The sequence below is a fragment of the Oryx dammah genome, unplaced genomic scaffold (genome assembly GCF_014754425.2).
Source record: "Oryx dammah isolate SB20612 unplaced genomic scaffold, SCBI_Odam_1.1 HiC_scaffold_4, whole genome shotgun sequence".
NCBI classification, from domain to species: Eukaryota; Metazoa; Chordata; class Mammalia; order Artiodactyla; family Bovidae; genus Oryx; species Oryx dammah.
This window is the reverse complement of record NW_024070188.1, coordinates 11371009-11397300: the sequence shown is the minus strand read 5'-3', so window position 1 is coordinate 11397300 and position 26292 is coordinate 11371009. Positions and strand designations below refer to the sequence as shown.

At 42.1% G+C, this 26292-nt stretch overlaps 1 protein-coding gene and 1 pseudogene across 2 annotated transcripts in view; both read right to left on the bottom strand.

Annotated features, from left to right (window-relative positions):
- The window catches only part of SOGA3 (SOGA family member 3), a 77187-nt gene extending 55101 nt beyond the window's left edge, over window positions 1–22086 (bottom strand). For both annotated transcript variants that reach the window (XM_040238968.1, XM_040238969.1), the window contains exons 1-3: window positions 17556–22086; window positions 16846–17070; window positions 14919–15077 (exon numbers count right to left, since the gene is read on the bottom strand). In XM_040238968.1, coding sequence (XP_040094902.1) covers window positions 14919–15077; window positions 16846–17070; window positions 17556–18659 — 1488 coding nt within the window. In that variant the 5' untranslated portion in view covers window positions 18660–22086. The remainder of the gene's footprint in view (window positions 1–14918; window positions 15078–16845; window positions 17071–17555) is intronic.
- Window positions 22087–25026: 2940 nt separating this feature from the next.
- Window positions 25027–25942, bottom strand: LOC120862844 (annotated as a pseudogene).
- Between the last annotated feature and the right edge of the window lie 350 nt (window positions 25943–26292).

The window sequence follows — 26292 nt, the reverse complement described above, 5'->3', positions numbered from 1 at the left end:
TCATTCTGCCATTCCTATGTGAAGTCAAGCAAATGCTATTTTCAGAAGTGCAAAGTCTCAGAAAATAAAACATCTACAAACTTTCCTTGAAAAAAAAGTCAAGATCATTATCTAATCAACTTAAGATGATACACAGTTGAGGTCTCAGAAACGTAGAAGTTGTGGTTTAAAATCATTGACAATGAGTACTGAGATTGAATACACAGAATTGTTTCTGTGACTATATAATTACACAGGAAGCACAGACATTCTTTAAACTGAAACTTGATACTGCAACAATGAATACTTTAATAGTAATCTCATTCTATAATCCCATTTTAAATTAACAAATAGAGACAGTAGGTGGTTCAGATGGTAAAGAATTCTCCTGCAATGGGAGAGACCTTGGTTCAATTCCTGGGTTGGTAAGTCACCCTGGAGGAGGGCATGGCAACCCACTCCAGTATTCTTGCCTAGAGAATCCCCATGGACAGAGGAGCCTGGCAGGCTATAGTCCATGGGGTCACAAAGAGTTGGACATGACTGAGTGACTAAGCACAGCACAGAAAATAATCCAAGGGACTGTACTAAGTAAAAGAATTCTTAATTCTGTGTTCCATTCTTGGTTTTGGTAATAATGAAAACTGAAACTTATACATGTATTAAAAAGAAAATGTATATTCAGATATAAAAATATTCAGATATAAAAGGAAAAAAAACTAGCAGAATTTAAAATGTCTTTAAAAATATCTTTAAAGTATATTTTTTAAAAGTTATCTTCGGAATCATTATAGAACATAATTATTCTAATTTAGCCGTATCTCTAAGTAAATGAATTCAATCATTGCATTTTACCCTTGAAGGACAATGCTTTCCATATAACAGATTCTCCTAAATACAAGCAGACGGCTAACATTTCATGAAGTTCTATGAAAATGCTTTCTTCCGTGTGTAAAGAGGCAATGGATATAATCACATACCAACATATTAGACACTCATTATGCACTTGAAGGCAATAATCAGTTGGGCTGTCTAATTATTTCTACTATTAGTCAAGGCTCTTGGCCAACTGAAGAATGCTTACTTTGTGAAGGAAAGAAAAATAATGTAGCTAATTTTATTTACCACTATGATTAACTGGCTAGACAAATTAGAAATAACTGAGCTAGCCAGACAACAAATATAGAACACTTGAATTTTTAATTTTAAGCACTTCTGAGTTGAATCATGCTGAATATAAATGGCCTTATTAAGTGAAATATTTAAGTATAAAATGGAAAATGTCTGGAGAGTAGCTAAATGACATCTTCAAATGTCGTTTACCATCTGGATAAAGATCAGTTTAACTGACCCTGAAGTGTAAAAATGGAATTAGAACAGACATCAAATAAGTGGCTGCATTTCCATTAAAATGCAATCAAGTATAAAATATTCAAGATATGACTGAATTTTCAGTTTGGAAAACATTTCCTAATATACAGTGAAACTGCATGTTATGTTTACTCAAATGTAACACAAGTACTGGAAAACAAAGGAACCGAGTAAATTCTAATTTTAGGAGCTAAAGCTGGGCTCCTCTGACAGCAGTCAATATCTTCTTAAACACGTCTTCCCTTGCCTGTGCATTTATTGATAGCTTTTGCATGTTTAACAGTCTGTGTGAGTTAAATGAAATATGATTCTTGAATTCAGAGAGCATAGACTTTAGCTGTGGAGTCAATAAAAGCTACAAAATGATCAAAAGTATCTTGTGCTTGAATACAAGAGCCTCTTCTCTCTGCTAAGATGTTTCTCTTTAAGAATAATATTCATTGAGCAGCAGAGGTAGGAGAGAAACATTTATCCAGACAGATGAGCGCTGTCAGCCCTGTTGATGGTTGCAGGGACAGGCAGGGCAGCCTCATTGTAAGTGGGTCCCCTCAAACCTTTGCAAATGTGAGCTAATGGATGGCAAAGCAGCAAGGACTAAGGACATACCTCCTGCTTCCTGCCTCGGGACAGACAGAATGGTTTTATAGTGAAGTTAGATGTCATTGGGAGCTTCAGAAAGTAGCAGACATTCATGGGAAAACAGAAAGCAAAAGAGTTTCAAAGGGCTACATAAAAGAATTGGAGTCCTAGAAAGACCTAAAATTTCAACTACATGGACTTAATTCTTCCTAGGAGTTGTCTTAATTGGCTAATCTAGAGCTATGTGATATTATTATTATTATTATTATATTAACAACAAAATCTGATGTCTACATCAACCCTGACAGTTTTTCAAGCACTTTCACATGTTATCTCCTGTTATCCTTGTGAACAGATTGGACAGGGAACATACTTATTTTCCTTTAAAAATCACTTTATATTGCCTTTAATAAATTATTTCCTTTAATGTTTTTTATTATTTCCTTTAATAAATTAAAATTATTTATTTTAATTATTTCCTTTAATAAATCAAAGGAAAATCACTCTCAGTGATTAAACTGAGAGTCGGGCTTTCCTGGTAGCTCAGTGGTAAAGAATCTGCCTGCCAATTCAGGAGATGCAGGTTTGATACCTGGTTCAGAGGATCCCCTGGAGAAGGAAACCACAACCCACTCCAGTCTTCTTGCCTGGGAAATCCCATGGACAGAAGAGCTTGGTGGGCTATAGACAATGGGGTCACAAAACAGACATGACTTAGTGACTGAACAAGAGTTAGCCATTAACAAATGTATCTGAAAGAAAACAGGTATTAAGCCTGTAAAAAGAACAGGCAAGATCAACAGACCTGAAAACATTTTTCTAGCTTTATGTTCTTAGTTTTTTTTTTTCTTCAAAGATTCCCTTTTTTGTGAGATAAAAGAGATTTTTCTTATAGACATCTTGAAAGTATTCTCTTAATGCTTGCCCAGAGCATTCCCTAAATGTGTGCTGGAGATGCAGACCTTGAAGATTCCAGAAGTACTGAGGTCCCTATAGAGGACAGGTCATTTGTGGGGTCAGGAAAAAGATGGAAGCGGCAGCCCGAGACTCTGCACTGAGGCCAGGCTGGCCAATGGAGACATGAGTTTGGAGGTAGATGGACTGATGTGGACCTGGCCTACTTTCTGAGCATTAAGTGTTCATCTCTAAAATGAAACTATTAACACAATGATACATAAAAGTGACTGGCTTATAATTAACACTCAACACTGATGGCTATTGAACAATTGCAGCCCTGGGGTGATTTTCCACATCTCCCAGGCCAAATTAACTGCTGAATTGAATGTCCCAAACATTGACCATTTAAAGTAAATTTAGATAGCCTTTGAGAATGAAAGGATCTGCAGTCTTCTTCCTAAACCTTCCTTCTCTAAACCTGCAGTTCACGCTTTCTCACCAAAGAACATGGAAGTTCAACTGCAGATTTGATGTCCAGGATGTCAATATCATCTCCCCTTCCAAGAAGCCAATGAAATCTTGTTTCAGGGAAGACTTGCTGCTTCTGGGGAATAATTGGGGTTTTCAGGAAGCAAGGTAAAGGCATGGAAATTTCTAGGAGGCAGGAAAGTCTCAAGAGACCTCTAATACTGGAAGTGGGTGGTGCTGGAGTTAGTCATCTACTTCCTTCTCATCTTGTTTGTACAGTCTCAGCAACCATAGAAAGAGCCCTGATTCTGAGTCAGTTTCCTGTCCTCTCTGCAAAAGAGGGCCTGAAACAGCTTTCCTAATTTCCATTCATCCGCTCATTAAAAATTGTTTATTGCTTGTCAAATGTTGTCAACAACTTCCGGTTATTGTGGATACAATGGTGAATAAGACAGACTCAGTCCTTACCCTCAGGGAATTGAGACTCTAGTGCAGGAAAAAGTTACAGACAAGTGAAATATGAAATATCAGTTGTTACAATATTACAGAAGCACAGGGTCTAACTGACTACAAGCCAGGCACTGAGCTGGATGGAGTGTGACAGTGATCACAGTAGGTGGGGCCCTGTCTTCACAGTGCTCACCGTTGAGACAACAAACACCAGTGTGCATGCTGAGCAGCTTTAGCCAAGTCCGACTCTTTGTGACCCTATCAGACTGTAGCCTGCCAGACTCCTCTGTCCATGGGGATTCTCCAGGCAAGAATGCTGGAGTGGGTTGCCGTGCCCTCTTCCAGGGGAATCTTCCCCACCAAGGTTTAACCCACATCTCTCATGTCTCCTACATCGGAAGGCGGGTTCTTTACCACTAGCATCAACCTGGGAAGCCCAGAAGTATTCAGTACAGGAATGCAAATACTTTGCTGTCAAATAAAACCTCTACAAGACCATCTTTTCCATCAGAAAGTAATTAACTTGAGTCCAGGGACTACTCTCATGATGACATTAACTGTTATTCCCTTATATACACTATATGTACACACTCAGTAAATGTTTAAAAATACTTGCTAAATTAAAGTCAGATCAAAGTTTGGGGATTCTAGGCTCAAGGAAAAGGCTGAGACAGAGAACAGCCACTAGCATTGCATGCCACTGCTAGAGGCAGAGCCATTCTCAGGCAGCCAAGAGTGGCCACGGGTAGAGGGCAGTGGTAGAGAACAGTGTTAGTGATTTAGATCCCAAAGCCTAACGCACCACAAGGAGAAGTCAGGTACAGCTACACCCCTGAGTAAGGAATGGACTAGATTGTTAAATGAGGACTGGATCTACATGAGACTTTTGTCTGTCACACACAAACACACACATACACACACAAGCCAAGCCATCTCAAAATAATTATTTCACACTTGGAAACATAAAGACTTTCACCTTTAAAAAGCATCAGAGAACACAGCAAAGGAAACTATAAGCAAGATGAAAAGACAACCCTCAGAACAGGAAAAAATAAACACAAATGAAACAACTTACAAAGGATTAACTCCCAAAATATACAAGCAGGTCATACAACTCAATGCCAGAAGAACAAACAACCCAATCAAAAAGTGGAGAAAAGACCTAAACAGCCATTTCTCCAAAGAAGACATACAGATGGCTAGCAAACACATGAAAAGATGCTCAACATCACTCATTATTAGAGAAATGCAAATCAAAACTACAGTGAGATATCACCTCACATCAGTCAGAATGGTCATCATCAAAAAGTCTACAAACAATAAATGCTGGAGAGGGTGTGAAGAAAAGGGAACGCTCTTGCACTGTTGGTGGGAATGTAAATTAATACAACCACTATGGAAGATGGTATGGAGATTCCTTAAAAAACTAAGAATAAAACCACCATATGATCCAGCAATCCCACTCCTCGGCATATACCCTGAGGAGACCAAAATTGAAAAAGACACATGTATCCCATTGTTCATTGCAGCACTATTTACAACAGGTAGAACATGGAAGCAACCTAGACGTCCATCGACAGACGAGTGGATAAAGAAGTTGTGATACATGAACACAGTGGAATATTACTCAGCCATAAGAAGGAATACATTTGAGTCAGTTCTGATGAGGTGGATGAACCTAGAACCTATTATACAGAGTGAAGTACATCAGAAAGAGAGAGATAAACATCATATTCTAATGCACATACTTGGAATCTAGAAAAATAGTACTGAAGAATTTATTTACAGGGCAGCAATGGAGAAAAAGACATAGAGAACAGACTTAGAGACATGGGAAGAGAAGGGAGGAGAGGGTGAGATGGAAAGAGTAACAGGGAAACTTACATTACCATATGTAAAATGGATAGCCAATGGGAATTTGCTGTATGGCTCAGGAAACTCAAACAGGGGCTCTGTATCAACCTAGAGGGGTGGGATGGGGAGGGAGAGGGGAGGGAGGTCCAAAAGGGAGGGGATGTATGTATACACCTATGGCTGATTCATGTTGAGGTTCGACAGAAAACAACAAAATTCTGTAAAGAAATTGTCCTTCAATAAAAAAATAAATAGAACAAAAAGCATCAGAGAAGTCTCATATTATTTCAATAATAGCATAAAACAAACATTTGGATGTTTAGCTAATGACCAGCATGCATTAACTCCTGCCAAACACCTTAGGGTGAGAACCGGGCAGCCTTCCAGGGCAGATTTCACTGCAGAGAATTACAGTTAAAAACTCAGACTATCTAGGTGCTATCATTCCATACTGTGGTTTGTTACTAACTGGAAAAGATGGTGAATTCTTTAGTTACCATGGCATCTTAGTGGCCTCCTGAGGCCACTGGTGCACTGAAACTACTGGATACTCTGAGCGGGGCTCAGCAAGGAGATCCAACCAGTCCATCCTAAAGGAACTCAACCCTGAATATTCACTGGAAGGACTGATGCTGAAGCTGAAGCTCCAGTACTTCGGCCACCTGATGCGGAGGGTCGACTCATTGGAAAAGACCCTGATGCTGGGAAAGACTGAGGGCCCCCCAGAGAAGAAAGGGGTGACAGAGGATGAGAAGGTTGGGTGGCATCATGGACTCAATGGACATGAGTTTGAGCCAACGCTGGGAGTTGGCGAAGGACAGGAAAGCCTGATGTGCTGCAGCTCATAGGATCGCACAGTCGGACAGGACTGAGTGACTGAACAACAGATTATTCAGAAAGCTTCGCTTGTTCTTAGCCCCTCACATCGCGTCTTCAGTTCTGATTTCCACAGTAAACCAGCTCCTTAGATGCTGAATAGTAGCAACAACCAGAGAGAGCATGGTAGGTCCCTGTGGTTAAAACGCTTCAGCAGAGCCCTCCGTGAGTGCACACTCACAGTTTAATGCAACATTCTGCTGTCTGCATCTCGGCAGCCTCTGTGGCATCGAGAAAGTGTAGTGTGTTAGTCACTCAGTCGTGTCCAGCTCTGTGCAACCCCACGGACTGTAGCCTGTAGACAGGGGAGCCTCTGTCCATGGAGTTCGCCAGCCAAGAATACTGGAGTGGGTTGCCATTTCCTCCTCCAGGGCCATCCATGTGGCCACATTATGTACTGTGCTGTGCTTAATCGCTCAGTCATGTCTGACTCTTTACGACCCCATGGACTGTAGCCCGCCAGGCTCCTCCATCTATGGGGATTCTCCAGCCAAGACTACTGAAGTGGGTTGCCGTGCCCTCCTCCAGGGGATCTTCTCAACCCAGGGACTGGACCCAGGGCCACATTATAGCAGGTGCTAAATTACCAGTCAGTAAATATTGTTGATTGTATAAATGAAAAAATAATTACAGTAATAAAATAACAGCAGTGAAATGAAATGGCATCCTGACTACAAATAGAATTTTCAGCGAACACAGAGATGGATAATTTTATCAAGGAGAAAATAACACTTTTCTTGAGAGTATTCAGTTTAATTTCTACATTTATGAGTAAAGAAACTAAGGCCTACACCTTTCAAATTATTGTTCAACATGATAGGGAATGAGTTAGAGAAGGAAATGGCAACCCACTCCAGTGTTTTTGCCTGGAGAATCCCAGGGACAGGGGAGCCTGGTGGGCTGCCGTCTATGGGGTCACACAGAATCACACATGACTGAAGCAACTTACCAGCCACATAGGGAATGAGAGATGAGGCAAAGCCAGTTTCTAGACTCCATGACATATGACGTTGTTTTTTTTTTTTTTTTAAATAAATCACCCTAAAATTCACAGCTAATGACAAAATGTCTTAACTTTATTTTCAGCAAAATTTAAATTCCTAATTTATTGATTGCATAGATGAGAACTGACAATTGTAACAAAGGCTCATCCGGCCATTGGCTGCCATCCATCAACATATATAAAGTCTGTTTAGAATTGATTTTCTTCATGGTTGCTCTAGAGGCCTCACATGAGGCCTGGGGTTGCCTTTATATCTGATCACAGCTAGGTGAGAATTTCTTCCAATATTTCTCCCTCTTCCTTGATTGCTACTGAACTTAGATTAATAGTGTACATCTATGGATTAAGTTTTCCTTCATGGTCCCAGAATTCTTCTGTGACCAAATTTTTAAACTCTTTATTTCAGTGAGCAGCCCTGAACTTTAGCAACAACAGTTTCGCTCAATTGACTGAGAACCATTCAAATCCCTTTTTAAGGTAGGTTAGATACAGAAGTCAGAGAAGCAAGCTACTCTTCGCTAACTATGTAGGTAACATGCTTCCACGAATGCACTGAAACACAGGTCAGCTGCTCAGGCCACTCAAAGTTCAGTCTAGAGCCCCAGTGAAAGTCGCTGAGTCGTGTCTGGCTTCGTGACCCCATGGACTGTATAGTCCATGGAATTCTCCAGGCCAGAATATTGGGAGTGCATAGCCTTGTCCTTCTCCAGGGGATCCTCCCAACCCAGGGATTGAACCCAGGTCTCCCACATTGCAGGCAGATTCTTTACCAGCTAAGCCACAAGGGAAGCCCAAGAATACTGGAGTGGGTAGCCTGTCCCTTCTTCAGCGGATCTTCCCCACCCAGGAATTGAACCAGGGTCTCCTGCATTGCAGGTGGATTCCTTACCAACAGAACTATGAGGGAAGCCCCTAGAGCCTCTGTTACTCTGGCAGAGTCCAGAGAAGAGACTTAGTTCCCACAGATATGGTTTATCAGCAAACAGAACATACATTTATTGAATATTCCAATAAATGTTTCAACATACATTTATTGAACAATTTCTATGAAGCCTTGGGAACTGCATGTGTACTCAAGGGGCAGAGGCTTAGTCCATTATTTAAGAATTCATCATCTGTTCAGTGCCTTACTGTTTCAAGAATATAAAGTTCGAAATTCCAGCCAAGAAAGGAACTGTAATCTGATCCATTATATAGGGTGTGTACTGCTGATGTGGAGAAAAACATAAATTTGAAATTTATAATAAAAAAATCAGTATGTTTCACCAATAGGCATGTTCTGATCTGTGAACCACTTTGCTTTTACTGAGAGCTTGGCATGTGGGTAAAAGAAAAGGGCCATTTACCCAAATGAGCCTTGGGAATCACTTCAAAGTGCAGACAACTGCAAATGTGATTTCATTTTTTAAAAAAATCCAACAAAGCTTACAATTCATAAATTAATACATCTTTACAAATCCAATGATTGGTAACCTTGAAGACAAGCTTTCCTATGCTTAGGTGCCACAATATGCTTTGCTTTTACTTTAGTTTCTTTTATTCCTGCCTATGTTACTCAACAAACTAAGGCCTCTGAGATGAGACTACAGCCATGTATTTAATTGATGCATTTCAAAATATTTATGGTAATTTCACCATAAAGATCAATGACTACTATTCCATTTTTCAGATCATAAGTTAACTACCAGGACCAGGGGGAAATAACTTGGATGCCAAAGAAATTCCCCACTTAACGTCTTTAGGGCTGTTTCTTTGCTGATTTATCACTCAGAATTTCTTGTGGCACCTTATAACTTAAACATGCCCAATCAAAACCAAACATGGTTACCATCAGCTCTTTATCTTTTATAAGAAAATAAGTAGGTAACTGTAAACATACAGGAAAAGCATTTGTTTATTAAAGTGTTCTGTCTGTACAGAGAGTCTGAGTAAAGAGCTATAATCTCTACGTACCCTATAAAAATTTTAAAAAGACACTACTGTTGAAATTTATAGTACTAATTATTGTTGTGTTCTAAAGTGAAAGTTCACGGCAACAGGTAGGATATATTAACCAAGTGCACAGAAAATAAAAAGTCCCAAGATAGATGGTGCTATTGCAGTAGGCCAGTTTAGAGCTCCCTAGAGCAACAGCCAGAAAAAGTTAAGAAAATTAATTTATTTTAAGATTTTTGGGTTGGGATTGGGGATGAGACAATACAAAGAGTACAGATTTTGAAATTAAAAAGATCTAATAAACATTCTCATCATCATCATCTTATTTACTCTTTTTCTCCTTTTTTATGTTCAAAGACAAAAGGTCTTTAAAGAACTTCTCTTGGTTCATTCATTTCTCAAACATCTATCACCAATGCTTTTCCAAGTGCCAGACTTTACAGGTGACATGAGAAGACCCCTTCATTCTGAAGAGCACAGGGCTTTCAAAGCTTTGAAAATCAAGGTGGTTTCTACAGAAGTAAGACTTCATGAAGGTCAGTGACCTTCACTTAACTGTAGCAGAGACTCACGCCTCACAGAGCCTTCTCCATACTATAAATAGCCTCCTCTATATTCTTTTTTATTTTTTTTTCCTTTCCTGCCACAATGCTTGGCATGTGGGGTCTTACTTCCCTGACCAGGGATGGAACCAGCACCCCCTGCATCAGAAACACAGAGTCTCAACCACTGGACCACCAGGGAAGTCCCTGATCCCTCTATATTCTCCTTTCATGCTATAGGTGCAGTAACCCAACCCGGAATTCCAAAGGTTGATTGTTGGTTCCATAAAATAACTTTTAAAAAATCCTCTATCTCACTGATTGTGAAGCTGAAAGACAGAATATCAGTTTTAGTAAGTTACATAAAGGTAATGGCATTTTTCTGCTGCAAGAAAGCATATTGCCAGTCTCTATCAATGTTTTATAATTGCGATGAGAATGCAATTAAGATTTCAAGCCAGCATCCTGAGAGGTCTCTCTTGTTTGCAGTTGGCAGAACATCAGCTGTTTCAATACAGGCAACGAGTAGCAGTAAAATCAGCTAATTACCTCCATCCTGCCTCTACTCAACTCTTCTTAACCCCTGGTGCCTACTCTGTGTTCTCAGGGGAAGAAGATAAGCAGATGGATGTGAGCAGGTGCATGGGACCTTGTACAGCCACCAACCCTGAGAGGAATCGGTCAGCACCCTCGAAGCCAGTTAAACTCTCAGTAAATGGTTTGCAAACTCTGGCAGATGGCCTATTGGTCCCTGCTGTGCTGTTCAACATCTATATGACTCCATACAAGTAACCAAACTCTGTGAGTTGGAAGACTGCTTCTCTCTAGTATATTCTGTTTGACATTTTATGATTTTACTCCATAACTAGTACATTTCCTTCATAATGGAAAGCTTGGCCTGGTTCTATTTACTCCACTGGTAGGACACCACAAAGGGATAACAATTGCGTGATTAACACTCACCAAAGACTTGAAAAATGTTTCTGTTTTACACCCAAAAAAGCAGATAATTAACTGAAGTTGTTGCAATCAGATGGGGGACAAGTCAGCTCCAAACTCATGACCTCTACCACACAAAGTAAGCCAGTTATGATTGCACCTCAGTTTTTATATTTATCTTTTAAGAAGCTAACAAAATCGCCATTACAAAAATCTTATTTTAATGAAACATTTCTGATTTTTAAACATATTTTAAAACTACTTTTTCTATTTTTGATACTTTACAACATTATGAAGGTCAACCTCAACTAACCTTCATATGACTACAAAACTTTCCTGCCAGAATATTTTTCATTTCCTCTTTAGAACAATATTTAGAATCCTTCAGATATTTTTCTGCTTTCTCTCCCTTCCTCTTTATTTCCATTTCTTTTCCCTACCACCACTCAAATTCCCAAACTGAATGCTATTTTAGAGCCCATTTTAAAAATAAAAGGTTACTTTAAAAGCTGATGTCCTGATGAAAGTGAAAGTGTTGCTTGGTTGTGCCCAACTTTTTGCGACCTCATGGATTATAGCCCACCAGGCTCCTCTGTCCATGGGATTCTCCAGGCAAGAATACTGATGTGGGTTGCCATTCTGTTCTCCAGGGGATCTTCCCAACCCAGGGAGCGAACCCAGGTTGGGTTTGGCTTTTATTCGTCCCAGGTGCATGAGAATTTCCTTTTTGGCAGGAACATATACCCACACTGCCTAAGGCGGCAAGAGTATTTTCCCAACACAGAGTTAGAATCCTGAAGGAAGAAATGGTTATAAGAAAAAAGTATGGGAAACAGAATCAATGAAATGCATTTTTACAATGAGGATATCTTCAGGTTTCTGTCATTTTTCTGTTGTTGGCAGTAAGATTATTTTGACTTTTAAGACAGAAGAGGGCCCATCTCTCTGGCTTATGGCCAGTTTACAGGAATCTTCCCCCTTCCCAGACACAGGATGAAAATCATAAAGCTCTTATGCCATTCTTAAACCCAACTTTTCAGATAGTCACTTGAAAAACATTCATATAATACCAAATCACAAGGCATTTCTTTTGCATCCCTTGTAATTAGTGAAGTTTGTTTTGACTTGAAAATTTTTAATTGCCTAGACAAAGAATACAGAAGAATGCAAGTGAGGTCTGAATAAGGAATGAAGCCTTATGTATGTGACAATGAGCTTTCTTTTTGCTTGTCACTAAGAAGATATTTAATAGCTACTCTTATGGGCTGGATTGTACCCCTTGCCCCAATTTACATGTTGAAATCCTAGCCCAAGCAAGTATCTCAGAATGCGACATTCGGAGAGGGTCTTTACTGAGACAATCAAGCCTTTAAAAAGTCATTGCAATAGGTCCTAATCTATTTTGACTCGTGTCTTATAAGAAGGGGAAATTTGATCACAGACAAAGTGAATGCCTTGTCTACATGAAGATCCAATTTATGAGCCAAGGAGAGAGGCTTGGAATAGATCCTTCCTTCACAGCCCTCAGAAGAAACCAGCCCTGCTAGCACCTTGATTTTTGGACCTATTTATTTAGAAAATATATTTAAGCCACTCTGCAGTATTCTGTTACGACAGCCCCGGCTACTTCCTTAATTTTAAAAGTAAGGAAATCAAGCTTTCCATTTTCCTGGCAATCAAACTTTCCATTTTTCTCAAACTTCACCTGTAGATTATTATCAAAGAAACATCTTTATACCTATGTTAATATTTGATCTCTCAAATTTAGAAAAAAAATATTAAATGACAATGTCCCAGATTTTACAATAAAAGGCTTGATCACTGTAGAAGGTGCTGAGACTCACTGAAATCCCTGAAAATAACATTTTACAACTGAATGCACTGAGGCAAATAGAAGTTGGAGAACTTTTAAGTCACCCAATTAGTTATTGATGAAGACAGCCCTGTGGCTCCCAGTTTCTCTACCGTAGCACAAAGCCACCCTCAGGTATTAGCTAAAAATCACGTATCAATACAATGATTTTGCTCTAATTTGTCATGTTAAAAGTGCTTACATGATAATATAAAATAAGTAGAAACTTTGACCATAAAATAGTTTATCCCACTGAAACAGTTTCTACAAATTCCTGCCACATATTCTTGACTACTGATATTTTCATTGTTATATTGTATTTGCATTTATTTCCCCCAGGGAACAATAGCTTTATTAATATAATAATCACCATCATCATGAACCAGTTACAATACATACATTGCTTTAGAAAGCAAAATAAGGACAACCTGGGTTTTGCTGGAGAAGCTGCCCTCGAGGTTAGACATGTACAGTTAAATTTGGAGGCAAGTTGAGGTCACTGCTAAGGAAATTGGGAGTTGGTGATCTGTGTGGAAAATGGTTGCCTCATGGAAGCTATTCACTCACCAATAAGACTCACTTTGAATGATATCAGAGCAAGAAACATTTAAGGGTTTTAATCCTGAAACAGACTTGGGCTTTTCTTAAAGTATTGGTTTTATTTGGAAAGGAGGTTCTATGTTATTTAATCTTTGCTATCCATCCTTTGTTTCTAAAAGAAATTCTAGTAAAAGCTAAATGAGAAGTTTTATTGGGAAGATACTACACACCATGTACATTCCAAAGGAATTTCACTGTAAACATCTAGGGAATGAGCTGTACATTGTTAAAGAATGTCAGTTTTTTCTTCACTCTGGGTCCCTCAGGGCTTCCCCTGGTGGCTCAGATGGTAAAGAATCTGCCTGCAATGAGGGAGACCCAGGTTCGATCCCTGGGTCAGGAAGATGGCCTGGAGAAGGGAATGACCACCCACTTCAGCATTTCCACTTGAAGAATTCCACAGACAGAGGAGCCCAACCGGTTACCATCCACAGGGTCACAAAGAGCCAGACTCAACCGAGCAAATAACACACTTACCTGGGTGTAGTTACATTTTTATACCACTTCGAGATAAGCACAGTAATGGAAAGTGCAATATCTCAATTAGTCTATGGAAAGATCAGGATTTTCATTTACATGTTCAGAGAACCACATATGCATTTGCTAATTTTCAATAATGCTTTTCACAAGTTGCACCATACGTTTTCAGGAAGCTTTCAAGGAAGAATATTATTTTATTTCAAATTGTTACCACAAAGCTAATTATTTCTTGATACATCTTTTCTGTTTCTTTTACTCTCTAGTTATTTTCTTATTACTGATTTTGTTCTTTGAGAAGATTCAGGGGAAACTTGCTAGGAATCCTCTAGCAGCTAATGTGGAAGAGAACTCTGATTCTTCTACTTAAACGAGAAGGACTAAGATGAATGTATTAAACTTACTAGTAAATAAATTTCAACTCGAAAGAAAATCTTAAACAGAGTTATGCTGTGACAAAATTAAGAAATGGAAACCTACTCCAGTATTCCTGCCTGGAAAATCCCATGGACAGAGTTGCCTAGCAGGCTACAGTCCATGGGGTTGTAAGAGTTGGACACGACTTAGCAACTAAACCACCAGAGATCTTAAGGGCTAGGTGCTGGTGGTCCTCTAAGTATTAGACCATTTGGGGATTGTGTTATAAGGAGGAGTCAAGCAACAATTAGATCAGATTGAATGGCCTCGATGGTCTTTTTCATCCTAAAAGTCTGTGGTTCTATGAATTCTGTAGAAATCTCACAGGATTAGCCCTTCCCCCTCAACTAACTGAAGGCTCAAGCCTTCATACTTGTGATGCCCTTTGTGTTTGGCATAGCTGTGTAATTTATTTCACTAACATCCATTTAGATGACACACACAAAGAAAGCATCAGTCACGGTTCATATATGTCAAGTCAGAAGCAGGGCAGAGGTCAGAATTATTTCTTTGCTACTTATTTATTAGTATGAAAGCTTGTATCTGTTACTATATTGGATGAGAACAACAAACTGTCCTACAATCATGAAAATGGAATTAACAGTCATATTAGTCTTTGGCACTCTCTATGAAGAGCTAAATATATATTAGACATGCCATGAGATAATCAATTACTAACCTCCTTCATTTTTTCCAGTTCATTCTGTAATGCTTGCTTTGCTATCTCAACTTCTATAAGCTGTTGCCTCAGTTTCTCATTTTCATCCTCTGTTGTTGTTCGCTTTTCTTCCACATTTTCCAGTTCATGGTGAAGTCTCACAGATACATCCTTTGCAACCTAAATTAAAGTGTTTTTACCAGTAAAATATAATTAAACACAATACGATAAATGGACTAGTTACATTAAAAGTATTAGAGCCAATACGTATATAGTATCCACCATATGCCAGGCATCCTTCCAGATGCTTTACATATAAACCATTCACACATATAAACCATTTAACCACACAGCAATCCCACAAAATAGGTTTGAGTGTTATTCCTATTTTATAGACAAGGAAAACTGAGGCTTATCAAGGTAAAGTAATATGCTCAAGGTAACAGAGCTAACAAGCAGCCAGGTAGTCTGGTTCTACACTCTGTTCCCTTAATGTCTACATGATATCATGGTTATAAATGTGCAATTGTGTTTTACTATCTGTAGAGAAATTTCACAAATCTCCTCTCATTCCAGGTGCCCCCATTATCACTTATTTTAAAACACTTGAAAATACAATTTTTCCAAGTAGAGTCTGGGGCTTGAATTTTGACCCTATCATTCTAGGTGCTTAGTTTTATGACACATTTTAATCTTTGAGATTAAGTTAAAAAAATTAGTGTGTGCATTTTTTTGCCTCCTGTTTAAAGATTACCTCAGAAATTTTAGGGTTTGGAACAAAAGTGAAGTAGTTTGGTTCAGTGACTTAGGACACAGACAGTGAAGCTAGACTAGGTAGGGAGCCAGGCTGACCACTTACTAGCCAAGTTCCAGGGCTAGGGGCTGGCGCTTAACTTCTGTAAAGGGGTCATCTTGTCACCTATGAAATGACGTTATTAATCATCTCCACCTTACAGTTTTTTTTTTTTCCCCCTTGAGAACTAAGTGAAATAATCATATACGGAATAAGGCTTGCCATAGTGCCTGGTGCACGACCCACATTCCACAAGTGTCAGAAAAAGGAAAAAGAAATAACACAGCTTGCGTAAAATGTTTTCCCATAGCTTAAACAAAAGATAATTACACTCAGTTTTGATATCTTGATGAAATTAATACAACTGAAATTGCATTTCATTTGTTGTCCAAGACAGTCAAGATAACATCTGATTTGCATTGTCCATGAATCTGCCTACAGTCAAACCCAATGAACAGACCACACTCTGGCGTTTCCAAGCTGAAATTTCTCCACTGGCAGAGATTCTGAAGGAGCTACTTCACTAAGAACAAGGTTCTTTCATTTAGCTCACTCTCCCATTACTTTTGCCAAAGGAACCACACACGAGATAGTGTTCCTTTCTGGGAGTGGTTGAAATGGTTAAGTACAGAAAGGAAGGACTTCTGGAAGAAGGCGGGGATGCGGGGGAGGGGTGGCGGCTTTCAGAGAGAAATCTCAACTCTAGTATCTTCCCGGGAGCTGTCCCTATTCTGGGCTTCAACTCCCCCGGAGGAGTCTTCACCGCGCTGCTCCTGGTGCCTGAATCCATCCACTCGGCCTGCACTTCAGGAGGCTCTCTGGAAGCCGGATCCAGGCCCAAGCCGGCGCTCTGCCACGCCCATGTTCCGCTGGGGAGGGAGGCGCCCTCCTCCCACCTCGGTAAGAGTCACGGTTCCTTCCCAGGAGAGCACCCCGAGCTCGCCCTCCGGAAGACCTTTCGTACACACGGGACTCTCACATCCACCTGTCTGTTTCTCCTCCTCCCCTTCCCGGACCTTGAATTGCTGTCATGGGCGCTGCGAAAACTCCCGCTTCCCTAAAGCTCTTGGCCTCTCCCCACTGAAGGCCTTTCGACGCAAAGAGCCCTGGATCCGCGTCCCCACCCCCGCCCCGTCCCCCGCGCCCGCCGCAGACCTTGAGGTCTTGCTCCAGGCTGCGCAGCAGCTCCCCGTCGATCTCGCCCGTCTGCGCGTAGCGGAGCCGCTTGCGCTCTGCTTTGCGGAGGCGGTACTGCAGGATCCGGCAGTTTTTGTTGGCTCTCTCCAACTCGTGGCGCATTTCCTGCAGTTGACAGGCGTCCTCCTCGAAGAAAGTGTCCCTCATTTCGTCCATCTCGGTTCTCAGCTCATCGATCTCGTTCTGAGGCGGGGACAGGCCGCGGATCAAAACTGGCCTCGCCCCACCACACCACCCCACCCCTCGGACACACAGCACGTACACCCCATTCCAACTCCAAATCCTCAGCTTTAGCGGCCCCTCTCCATGGGACAGGGATGACACGGAGCTGAACGAACGACAAGAAACTAAGAAAACGGGCCCTTGGCCTTCCCTCGCTCTCCTAACTCGAGTGCTCTCCATGAAAAAGTGAGACAAACCATAATAACCAGAGAAACGAAGGCCCAGATTTGCAGCCAAATAAAAACCTAACGCTACTGATCTCGAGCCCTCTGAGATCCGGAAAGGGCCTAGGAACCCCCTCCTCTCGTTTCCTGTCCCCCTTCCCTTCTTCTTTAAGTGAGAGAGGGTTAGCCGCCTCTCACTTTGCCAGGACACGCCCTAATCCTCCGAGGCCCACGCCTCCCCTCCCCCAATCGGTCCACCCCCCACCCCCCGCCCCAACTCACCTTGAGAGTCTCGTTCTCCTCCCTCAGCTTCTCCATCTCCTCCTGCATTTCTTCCTGCTCCTGGAGCTGCTGCGGGTGCGGCTGCGACGAAGGGGGCGCAGCCGCCTGCATGCCCCCGCCGCTCGCGCTGCCCTCTGCGCTCTGTTGGGGGCCCTCTGCCGCCGCCGCCATTGGGGAGGCGGGAGGGACCGCCAGGGGCTCACAAACAGCAGGGGCGCCGGCGACCGGAGAGCTGCGGTGGCTGCTGCTGCCGCCGCCGCCGTTCTTAGCGTGCATCTGAGCCGCGGCCGCCGCCGCTGCCCGCTCTTTCTTCAGATGGAATTGGATGAGCTCAGACTGCAGACATCCTTCCTTCCAGTAGCTCCCTCCAGCACCGCCGCCACCCGCCACCACGCCAAGCCCGGAATTTCTGCTGCCGGGGCCTGGGGTTTTGCCCGCAGAGGAGGAGGAGGATAGCGAAGGGGAGGCCCCCTCCCCGCCGCTGCCGCCCCTCTGCTGAGCGCGGACGCTTTTCCCTCGCCAGCCCCTGGGCGGCGGCGGTGGCAGCGGAGCGCCCCCCTCCCTTTCCCCGGAGCCACTGACGGCTCCTCCTCCTTCCCCACCCCCTCCTCCTCCTTCTCCTAGCGGAGGGGGTTCCCCGAGTTTAGAGGACGCGGGCTCTAGCTCCCGGAGCGGCTCCTCGGACAGGCCAGGCCTCCTGACACCCACCGGGGCCACCGTCGCCACTAGGGCTGCTTCAGCACCAGCTACAGGCTGGACAGCTCCCGAGGCCGCCCCCTTGGGCGCCGGGGGCGCGGCCTTCTCCGCTCCGCCTCCGCTTCCCCGGGCGCTGGCCGGAGGCGCTGAGCGGCTCCCGGTCTTGTTGCCCTGCTGCTGCTGTAGCTGCTGCTGTCGACTAGAATTGAGTTTAGTGCCAGCCCCTACTGGGGCCCGGGTGGTCGAGGTTGCCTGTCGGACAGAATTGTCCCTCAGTCTAGCGGGTGACTGAGCACGCTGCTGCTTTCTGCTGCTGCCCTCCGGGTGCAAGCGAGCTTCAGTGGCACCGGTAGCGGCAGGAGCCGCGGCTGTGACAGGGGCAGCGCCCCCCGTCGGTGGCTGACTCATGGCGGTCTAGGAAGAATCTAAGGGACGTAATTTACAATAGTCCATCACCAGATCATTCGCTTCCCTCTTCACTGCCACCAACCTTCCTTTATAATCTGAGACGGAAACAAAAGAAGGAAAGCACACAGCATATCTGCGTTGTTACAGAGCAAAGGCTGATTCCCCTCAACAGGAGAAGCCCTAGAAAATGAGATTTGAAAGGCGCTTTATAGAAGCCTTGACTTTACAAATAGGATGCAGAATTGTCAATTCTCATTTCGCCCGGGGAGGCGCTATCACCACCCCCACTCTACCGCGGTAAAACGAAGATCTGAAAGCTGCTGAACCTAACATTCTCACGGTAGCAGGTTATGGCAAGCATGGAGTCAAAAGGAATTGATGGGAAGGATGTTTTTTTGTTTCTTCTTCTTCTTCTTCTTTTTTTTTTTAAGAAGATAAGGTCAAGAAGAAGCTTCAGAAGGGAAAGATGTCCATATGCTAGAATTGTCAATACCCTAATTTTTCAACTTTGGTTTCTTCACTATCATATCTGCATTTCAAATCCTAGTTTTGTGGAGAAAGTTTTAATTAATATTCTCAAATGTCAATTAGATGAAAAAGGTTTTCCCCTAGAAAATTTGTTATGGATAAGTAGATACTCTTCTCAAACTGATCTAACCCTTATTGTTGCTTTTAATTAGAGAAATGCACCCATTTTCCTTCCTGTAGACTAGAACTGAAAGAAAGTAGAAATAATGAATGGCTTCAAATCAAATTCAGTTTCAAGAAAATACGGCATTAAAATCATCTATATGCTTTCATCATTAGCAACCCTAAAGGGATTTTTTTCTTTTAATTTATTTATTTTTAGCTTTGAGAAATAAATTAAAAATACTTTTTGAATAATTTATTGTGAATGTGCAAGATTTCTTAAATTACAAGTGGTAACTTTTCTACACCTATCCAAATTTCATTGTTTTGTGAATCGTTTTAGTTTTAAGGGTAATTGCTAGATAGAAAGCATTTTCATTATTAAGCATCTTCTCAGATGGCACCTAACAGGCAAAGTTATACTTTTAAAGTGCCCAGTCCTTTCCATGAAGTCAAATTAAGACAATGACCCTACACCCAAGAAGCCTGGGGCATCCTCACTGTGGTACAATTAACTCCTACTGTGTTTTTTTTTTGTTTGTTTGTTTTTTTGTTTTTTCAAGATAAATCCATTACTGGCTTTTAAAATCTGGAAAACAGCAACTCAAAACCCATTGCCTCCTGGGTTCTTCTCCCTACTGATTCAGCTTACTCAGCTATTCAATTAGGTGCTTTTTCCTTAGAAATATAATTTCTCCCTAAAGCACTGAAAAGGGCATGACTAGGCAGAAAGTTCTGCTTTAAAAAAAAAAAAAAGCTCCTATTATAAGAGAAGATATTTGCTAGTTACTGTACTAGCATTATTCCTGATATTGTCTAAGTACCATAACTTAGTCAATGTATAGTAATACCTCAATTTATAAAGAAATATTACTGGGAAGGCTCCTCCATTTCCCATTCTCTTTTAGGAATCTCCTACCAACTCGGTTTGGAAAATAATACTGAACAAAGAAGAGATGGTGGAAGGGTGAAGGAAGTCATCCATCAACTTATTTTCTACATCTTCTCCCAGAGCAACGTGCTCCCAGAATATCTGAATACCTGGTCTAGCTATTTGGCAGGTCACACTAAGGCGGATCACCCGGATGAGTTATACTGCCAACGCAACCTTATTTTTATTTTGAATTAGGCATAACCACTCTGAAGCTGAAAGCCACCAGAGAACGCTTAATTCACCCCCATATAGTTCTAACCCAGGTTAGGAAGTTCGAGTTCCAGGAACTCGACTCCCACAATCAAAGGTACCTGGCTGCTGTCACGTGGTTCTCACTAAGTGACAAGATGCTTTCTCTCTTGGAGGCTTCCCTTACGAAAATCGCTAAGCAAGCACCCCAGCAACGGCCTAGACCAACAATTTTACTCTCAAGCTTTATCTGCCCACTGACCCATCCAACCCCGTATCTCATCCCCATCCCTTTAGAAAATCCAGAACTGCTCACTTCTTAGCAGAGGCGATGCTTTTCGAAGTCAATCGACAGCTCTTTCCTTCTGATCTTCCGGGGACTTCAGGATTTATTACTGTGTCTTCAGGAGACGAGGAAAGTTTCACTTCGCAGTATTGTATATGCGACCGTCTGGCTAAGCACTTTCACTCTGGGCCGGTTCGCACCAGTTCCACACCCACTCGCTTTCTCCAAACAATGGAGTGAACGCGGAGACTTAGCGGCCGGGAGAGCGAATGACTCCGGCGTCAGCGGCCGTGCTGGAGCTGCGGCTCTGAGCCGGCGAACCCGCGAGGTACCACGCCGTGCCAGACGCTCCCCGGGAAGTGCACTGATATTCATGAGCTGACCTCACCGGCCTGGGCAGGGGAGGAGGCGGGATTGCAAGGGAGGACAGGGCAGAAGTAACCAAAGAGAGGCTATTTTCAAAAGGGAAGAGAAGGCGGAGGGGCGGGTGGCAGGCAGACAAAAAAGGGCCGGAGCCACGCCCGAGATGGAAGACCCGGAGCGGCGCTCACAGGTCCCGCTGCACTCGCATATCCCTTCCTTGGCAGAAGCTTCCAAAGCCGCTCGGAATTGGATGCGCTGGTTTTCCGCAGAGCTTTGTTCTGGGCCGGATCAATCGCCATCAATTATTTACTTGAGCTCTGGTCTCGGGGAGGCGGATTCCAAGAGCCTTCCGGGTGTGATCCGCGTCTCTCGATGCAGCTGCGCGGCGCTGGCTGGCGGCAGCTGGGAGGTCTCTTTGTTCCCTCACTTTAATTCTCGGTTGAGCTCTCCACGCGGTGCACCCTCCCCACCCCCAGCCCGGGCGGAGTCTTCAGACGTCGTCTCCACGAGGAGATAATGGTCGCCAGATACGTCGTCCCGCAGACAAAGGGTTCTTGTTATGCCTCGACTCATTTAGTACAAACCGAGTAAAAACCGGTTTGCAGCGATCCCTTACAGACGGGTTTGCCTTCGCTCCATTTTATTCTCTTCTTTATTGAGTTCCAGTGTCCACTGTGAACACAAGGAACAATTACCGTGGTCCATAATCTTCATAGTAGTGCATGTGGGTAACAAGAATCAAGAGTGTATTTACTATAAGATACGAGTTTAAAGGAGCGGGGGGAGGGACTTCTGAATATATGTCTTGACGATGCACAATAACAGTATTTAAATAACAGTATTTAAAAATAAGACTGGAAAATTCTCTTTTTCCTTCCTTTTTTTGTTTGTTTGTTTTGGTGGGGTGAAGTGGGTGGAGGGAAGTAGAAGTTCTCTTTCTTACCCTTAGGAATTCCTTGGTGAACTTGAAGATGAGAATGAAAATAAGCGCTGCTTTACAAAGAGTATTTTTATTTTAAATTCCTCTAACATTAATATTCTGGTTTTGCATGTAAAAGAGGATCGATATCTGGAAATAATAATTTTTATATTGACATGAATTTTAGTGTAACATTTTGTTTTCCAAGTGTAACACCTTGCATTAAAAATGAGATAACACATTTTAGGAGTGGTTTGCATACAAGCAGTATCATTACAGTGAAACATAAAGATGCTCAAGCCCTGGTGATTAGTATCTCCAGCAATATATAAGACAAATATAGCATCAGGACAAAGTCTGTTTATCTGCTCCAAAATAGATCAATGCCTGGTTTATGCTCGGCACTGTCCAAGGTGCTGGGTGTGCAAAGAAAAATCAAGAAATAGTTACTGTTTGGGTAGGCTCAAGCATGTTGATGAGAAATGGGATGATTTCCATATAATCCTTTAAATACCTCTGGAAGGTGGAAATGGGATGTCTATGATATCTACCATGAATAGTTCATACTTTGACCTACATACCAAAAATAAAGGGAAAACAGAAAGGTAAAATGTAATCACAATTTATCTGGAATTTGCTTGATTTCCTTCAGAAATACTAAGATTGATTTAAAATGGATAAAAACATTTTTCAGATTAATCTTTACCAATCAAATAATGATATTATAAACACAGTCTGTGAACACAAAATCTACCTCATCCTGCTTCTTGAAGAATTTGTACTCTGTTTAGGTATCTATATTTCAGTATTTCCTTAGTCGATATTATTTATTTCAATGCAACTAGTCACTTTAAAAACATCTAATAAAAATCAAGAATTGATTATCATGCATCTTAAATCAAACAGCCAATGTGCTTAAACATGTCATTTTATAATATAGTATTATGCAATTCAGGGTTTAAAGCTAATAATAAAGATTAAGTGCAAGCAGTGTTTAAGATGCTTCTTTACTCATGTAAACGTGCCATAACAAGAACTTTTGAATTGGAAATTTATCTGGCTTGTTATTTTATTTGCTAGTGACAGAGAAAAGCTGATGTTTTCAGATCCATCCTCTGTTTTTGGAGAATAATTTAGCTTGGATATGTACCATTGTCTTGACCACGACTGACATATGTATGCTGTAAAAAAAACATGTTATCTGAATTACATTTTAGATAATAGTTGATGAATCATAGACTCTTTGGGTTGTAAACATCATCATTTATCTTTTTAATCTCTAAGCAGGTTACAAACCACATTATACTTTGGTTTAGCCTAATTTCAGCCATCTCAATAAGGTCTGTTCTACAATCTCCTGGACCAAGTGAACACATGTTATAACTTAACATGAGGACCAAAAACTGATGGTTAATTCATATACTGGATAAGGCTGCTACTTGTGAATGGCAGAAATTGCTACTCTACCACAGGTATTTTATTTACTCTTGTTTTTTGCTGTTGTGTAAGTTTGCAATTGCGTATTGCATACCAAACTTCTGTTGTACTATTTCTGTAAATGTTCATGAATATCTACTCTTGATAATTCAATGTCTAGCCACTCATTATAGCCAAAATATTATCAAGCATCTGATTTTAATACCATTTCGTTTTCAATCATAATCTTAGTGAAGATTTTTAACAAGTCTAGTAGTTATTACATAAATTCTATATACATTTAAGATTCTATGCACATTTAAATTCTATATACATTCCATATACATAAATTTAATTAAGTTATTAAATTTTCCCTAATCTTACTAGTTTAACAGCTCAGAATTCTCAATTTTTATATATCAGTGCTTTAAGAATTTTTTATCTTCCTACCCTAAATCCTCGTTCATCCCTGGTGGCTCAGATGGTAAAGCGTCTGCCTGCAATGTGGCAGATTCAGGTTCAATCCCTGGACTGGGAAGATCCCTGAAGAAGGAAATGGCAACCCACTCCAGTACTCTTGCCTGGAAAATTCCATGGACAGAGGAGCTTTGTAGGCTACAGTCCATGGGGTCACAAAGAGTTGGACACGACTGAGCGACTTCACTTCACTTCACTTCACTTCAATGTGAGTATAGTAGGCATCCTAAAGTAATTTAGGATAGAGTCTATGGGGTTGCACAGAGTCAGACACGACTGAAGTGACTTAGCAGCAGCAGCAGCAGCAACCCATACTTAAAGTTCAACATTCAGAAAACTAAGATTATGGCATCTGGTCCCATCACTTCATGGGAAATAGATGGGGAAACAGTGGAAACAGTGTCAGACTTTATTTTTGGGGGCTCTAAAATCACTGCAGATGGTGATTGCAGCCATGAAATTAAAAGACGTTTACTCCTTGGAAGGAAAGTTATGACCAACCTAGACAGCATATAAAAAGCAGAGATATTACTTTGCCAACAAAGGTCTGTCTAGTCGAGGCTATGGTTTTTCCTATGGTCATGTATGGATGCGAGAGTTGGACTGTGAAGAAAGTTGAGCGCCAAAGAATTGATGCTTCTGAACTGTGGTGTTGGAGAAGACTTGAGAGTCCCTTGGACTGCAAGGAGATCCAACCAGTCCATTCTAAAGGAGATCAGTCCTGGGTGTTGATTGGAAGGACTGATGCTGAGGCTGAAACTCCAATACTTTGGCTACCTCATGCAAAGAGCTGACTCATTGGAAAAGACCCTGATGCTGGGAGGGATTGAGGGCAGGAGGAGAAGGGGACAACAGAGGATGAGATGGCTGGATGGCATCACTGACTCGATGCACATGAGTTTGAATGAACTCTGGGAGTTGGTGATGGACAGGGAGGTCTGGCATGCTGTGATTCATGGGGTCGCAAGGAGTCAGACACGACTGAAGGACTGAACTGAACTGAGCTGAACCCATACTTCACTGTGAACCCTTAGAACAGCTTTTTCAATATTTGTAAATATTTTCTCTAGACTGTCTTTTGCCCTCTGATTTGTGGTGTTTTGCACAAAATTCTTAATTAATATGTGGATATATTTCTCTTATTCTTTCTTTCTTTTTTTTTTTTAAAGAAACTTTATTTTCTGTCAACCTATTTCCATTTTGAGTTTGTGGAAGAACAACTTAAGACCACTCCAGGGTTGTTCCTACCTATTCAGTGGTCTGAGCAGTTGGAGCTGCAGACCAGTCTTCATTGACAGGCTTGAGTGGGGAACAGCTGAATAGACACAGAAAGCACCCATACACCTTCAGACCAGCCCATCACCTTAGCTTAGGAAGCAGTGAACTTTGGAGCTAGAGCGGTCCAGTCACCTGGAAATTCCTCCCTGGTCACAGCCTTCTCAGCTGCCTCCTGCTTTTCTTTGTCAGTCTCTTCAGGGTTTTTGTAGAAGCAGAGATCAGATATGACCTTCAATGGGTGTTCACAGGAGATGGTGCCACACAGGTGCAGAACTTCCACTACATCAGACCCACTGAGTGAGCTCCCTTGTTGCACAGAATGGTGATATCCACACAGCACAGGGGAGAGTCTGTGTTACACAGAGCAATGCTAAATGAGTTAATGTAAGAGGCTTCTGTACGAGGCCAGTGGCCAGCCCTGGGATCAGTAACCACCAGAAGTCTTGGAAGGCTGCCTGGATCTGGTTAGTGAAGTTCCCAGAAGTAAAGCAGCCAGCAATAGGAGTGGCTCCGGGGGCAGCAGTGGGCTCCAGCACAGCTGACTGGCTGGCATTCCTGGAGAATGTGACACTGATGTCAGCTGGGTTTTCAATGGCACCAGTGACACGCTGCCAACAGAAGCTTCTCCCAGGTTCTCGTCATACTTATGATGTACATGCCACGAGCTTTCCTTTGGCAGATGTACCGTTTCATCTGAAGTCAAGGTTGGGGCCACCTAAGTGGGTTCCTGCAGCAAGGTATTTGAGGACATCCTTCTCCTTCATTTGCAGGACAGCAAGGACTTTGGACATTGTGAAAGTGTCCCTTTAATTTATGACGGGAATCCAGAACAATGCTGTATGAGCTCCTGTCTTGGTGGTGCGGAAAGCACATATGCATTTTTCGATAATTATACTTATAGCTGTTAGACTTTGGCTTCAGAGAAGGCAATGGCACCCCACTCCGGTACTCTTGCCTGGAAAATCCCATGGACGGAGGAGCCTGGTAGGCTGCAGTCCATGGGGTCGCTAGAGTTGGAGACGACTGAGCGACTTCACTTTCACTTTTCACTTTCATGCATTGGAGGAGGAAATGGCAATCCACTCCAGTGTTCTTGCCTGGAGAATCCCAGGGACGGGGGAGCCTGGTGGGCTGCTGTCTA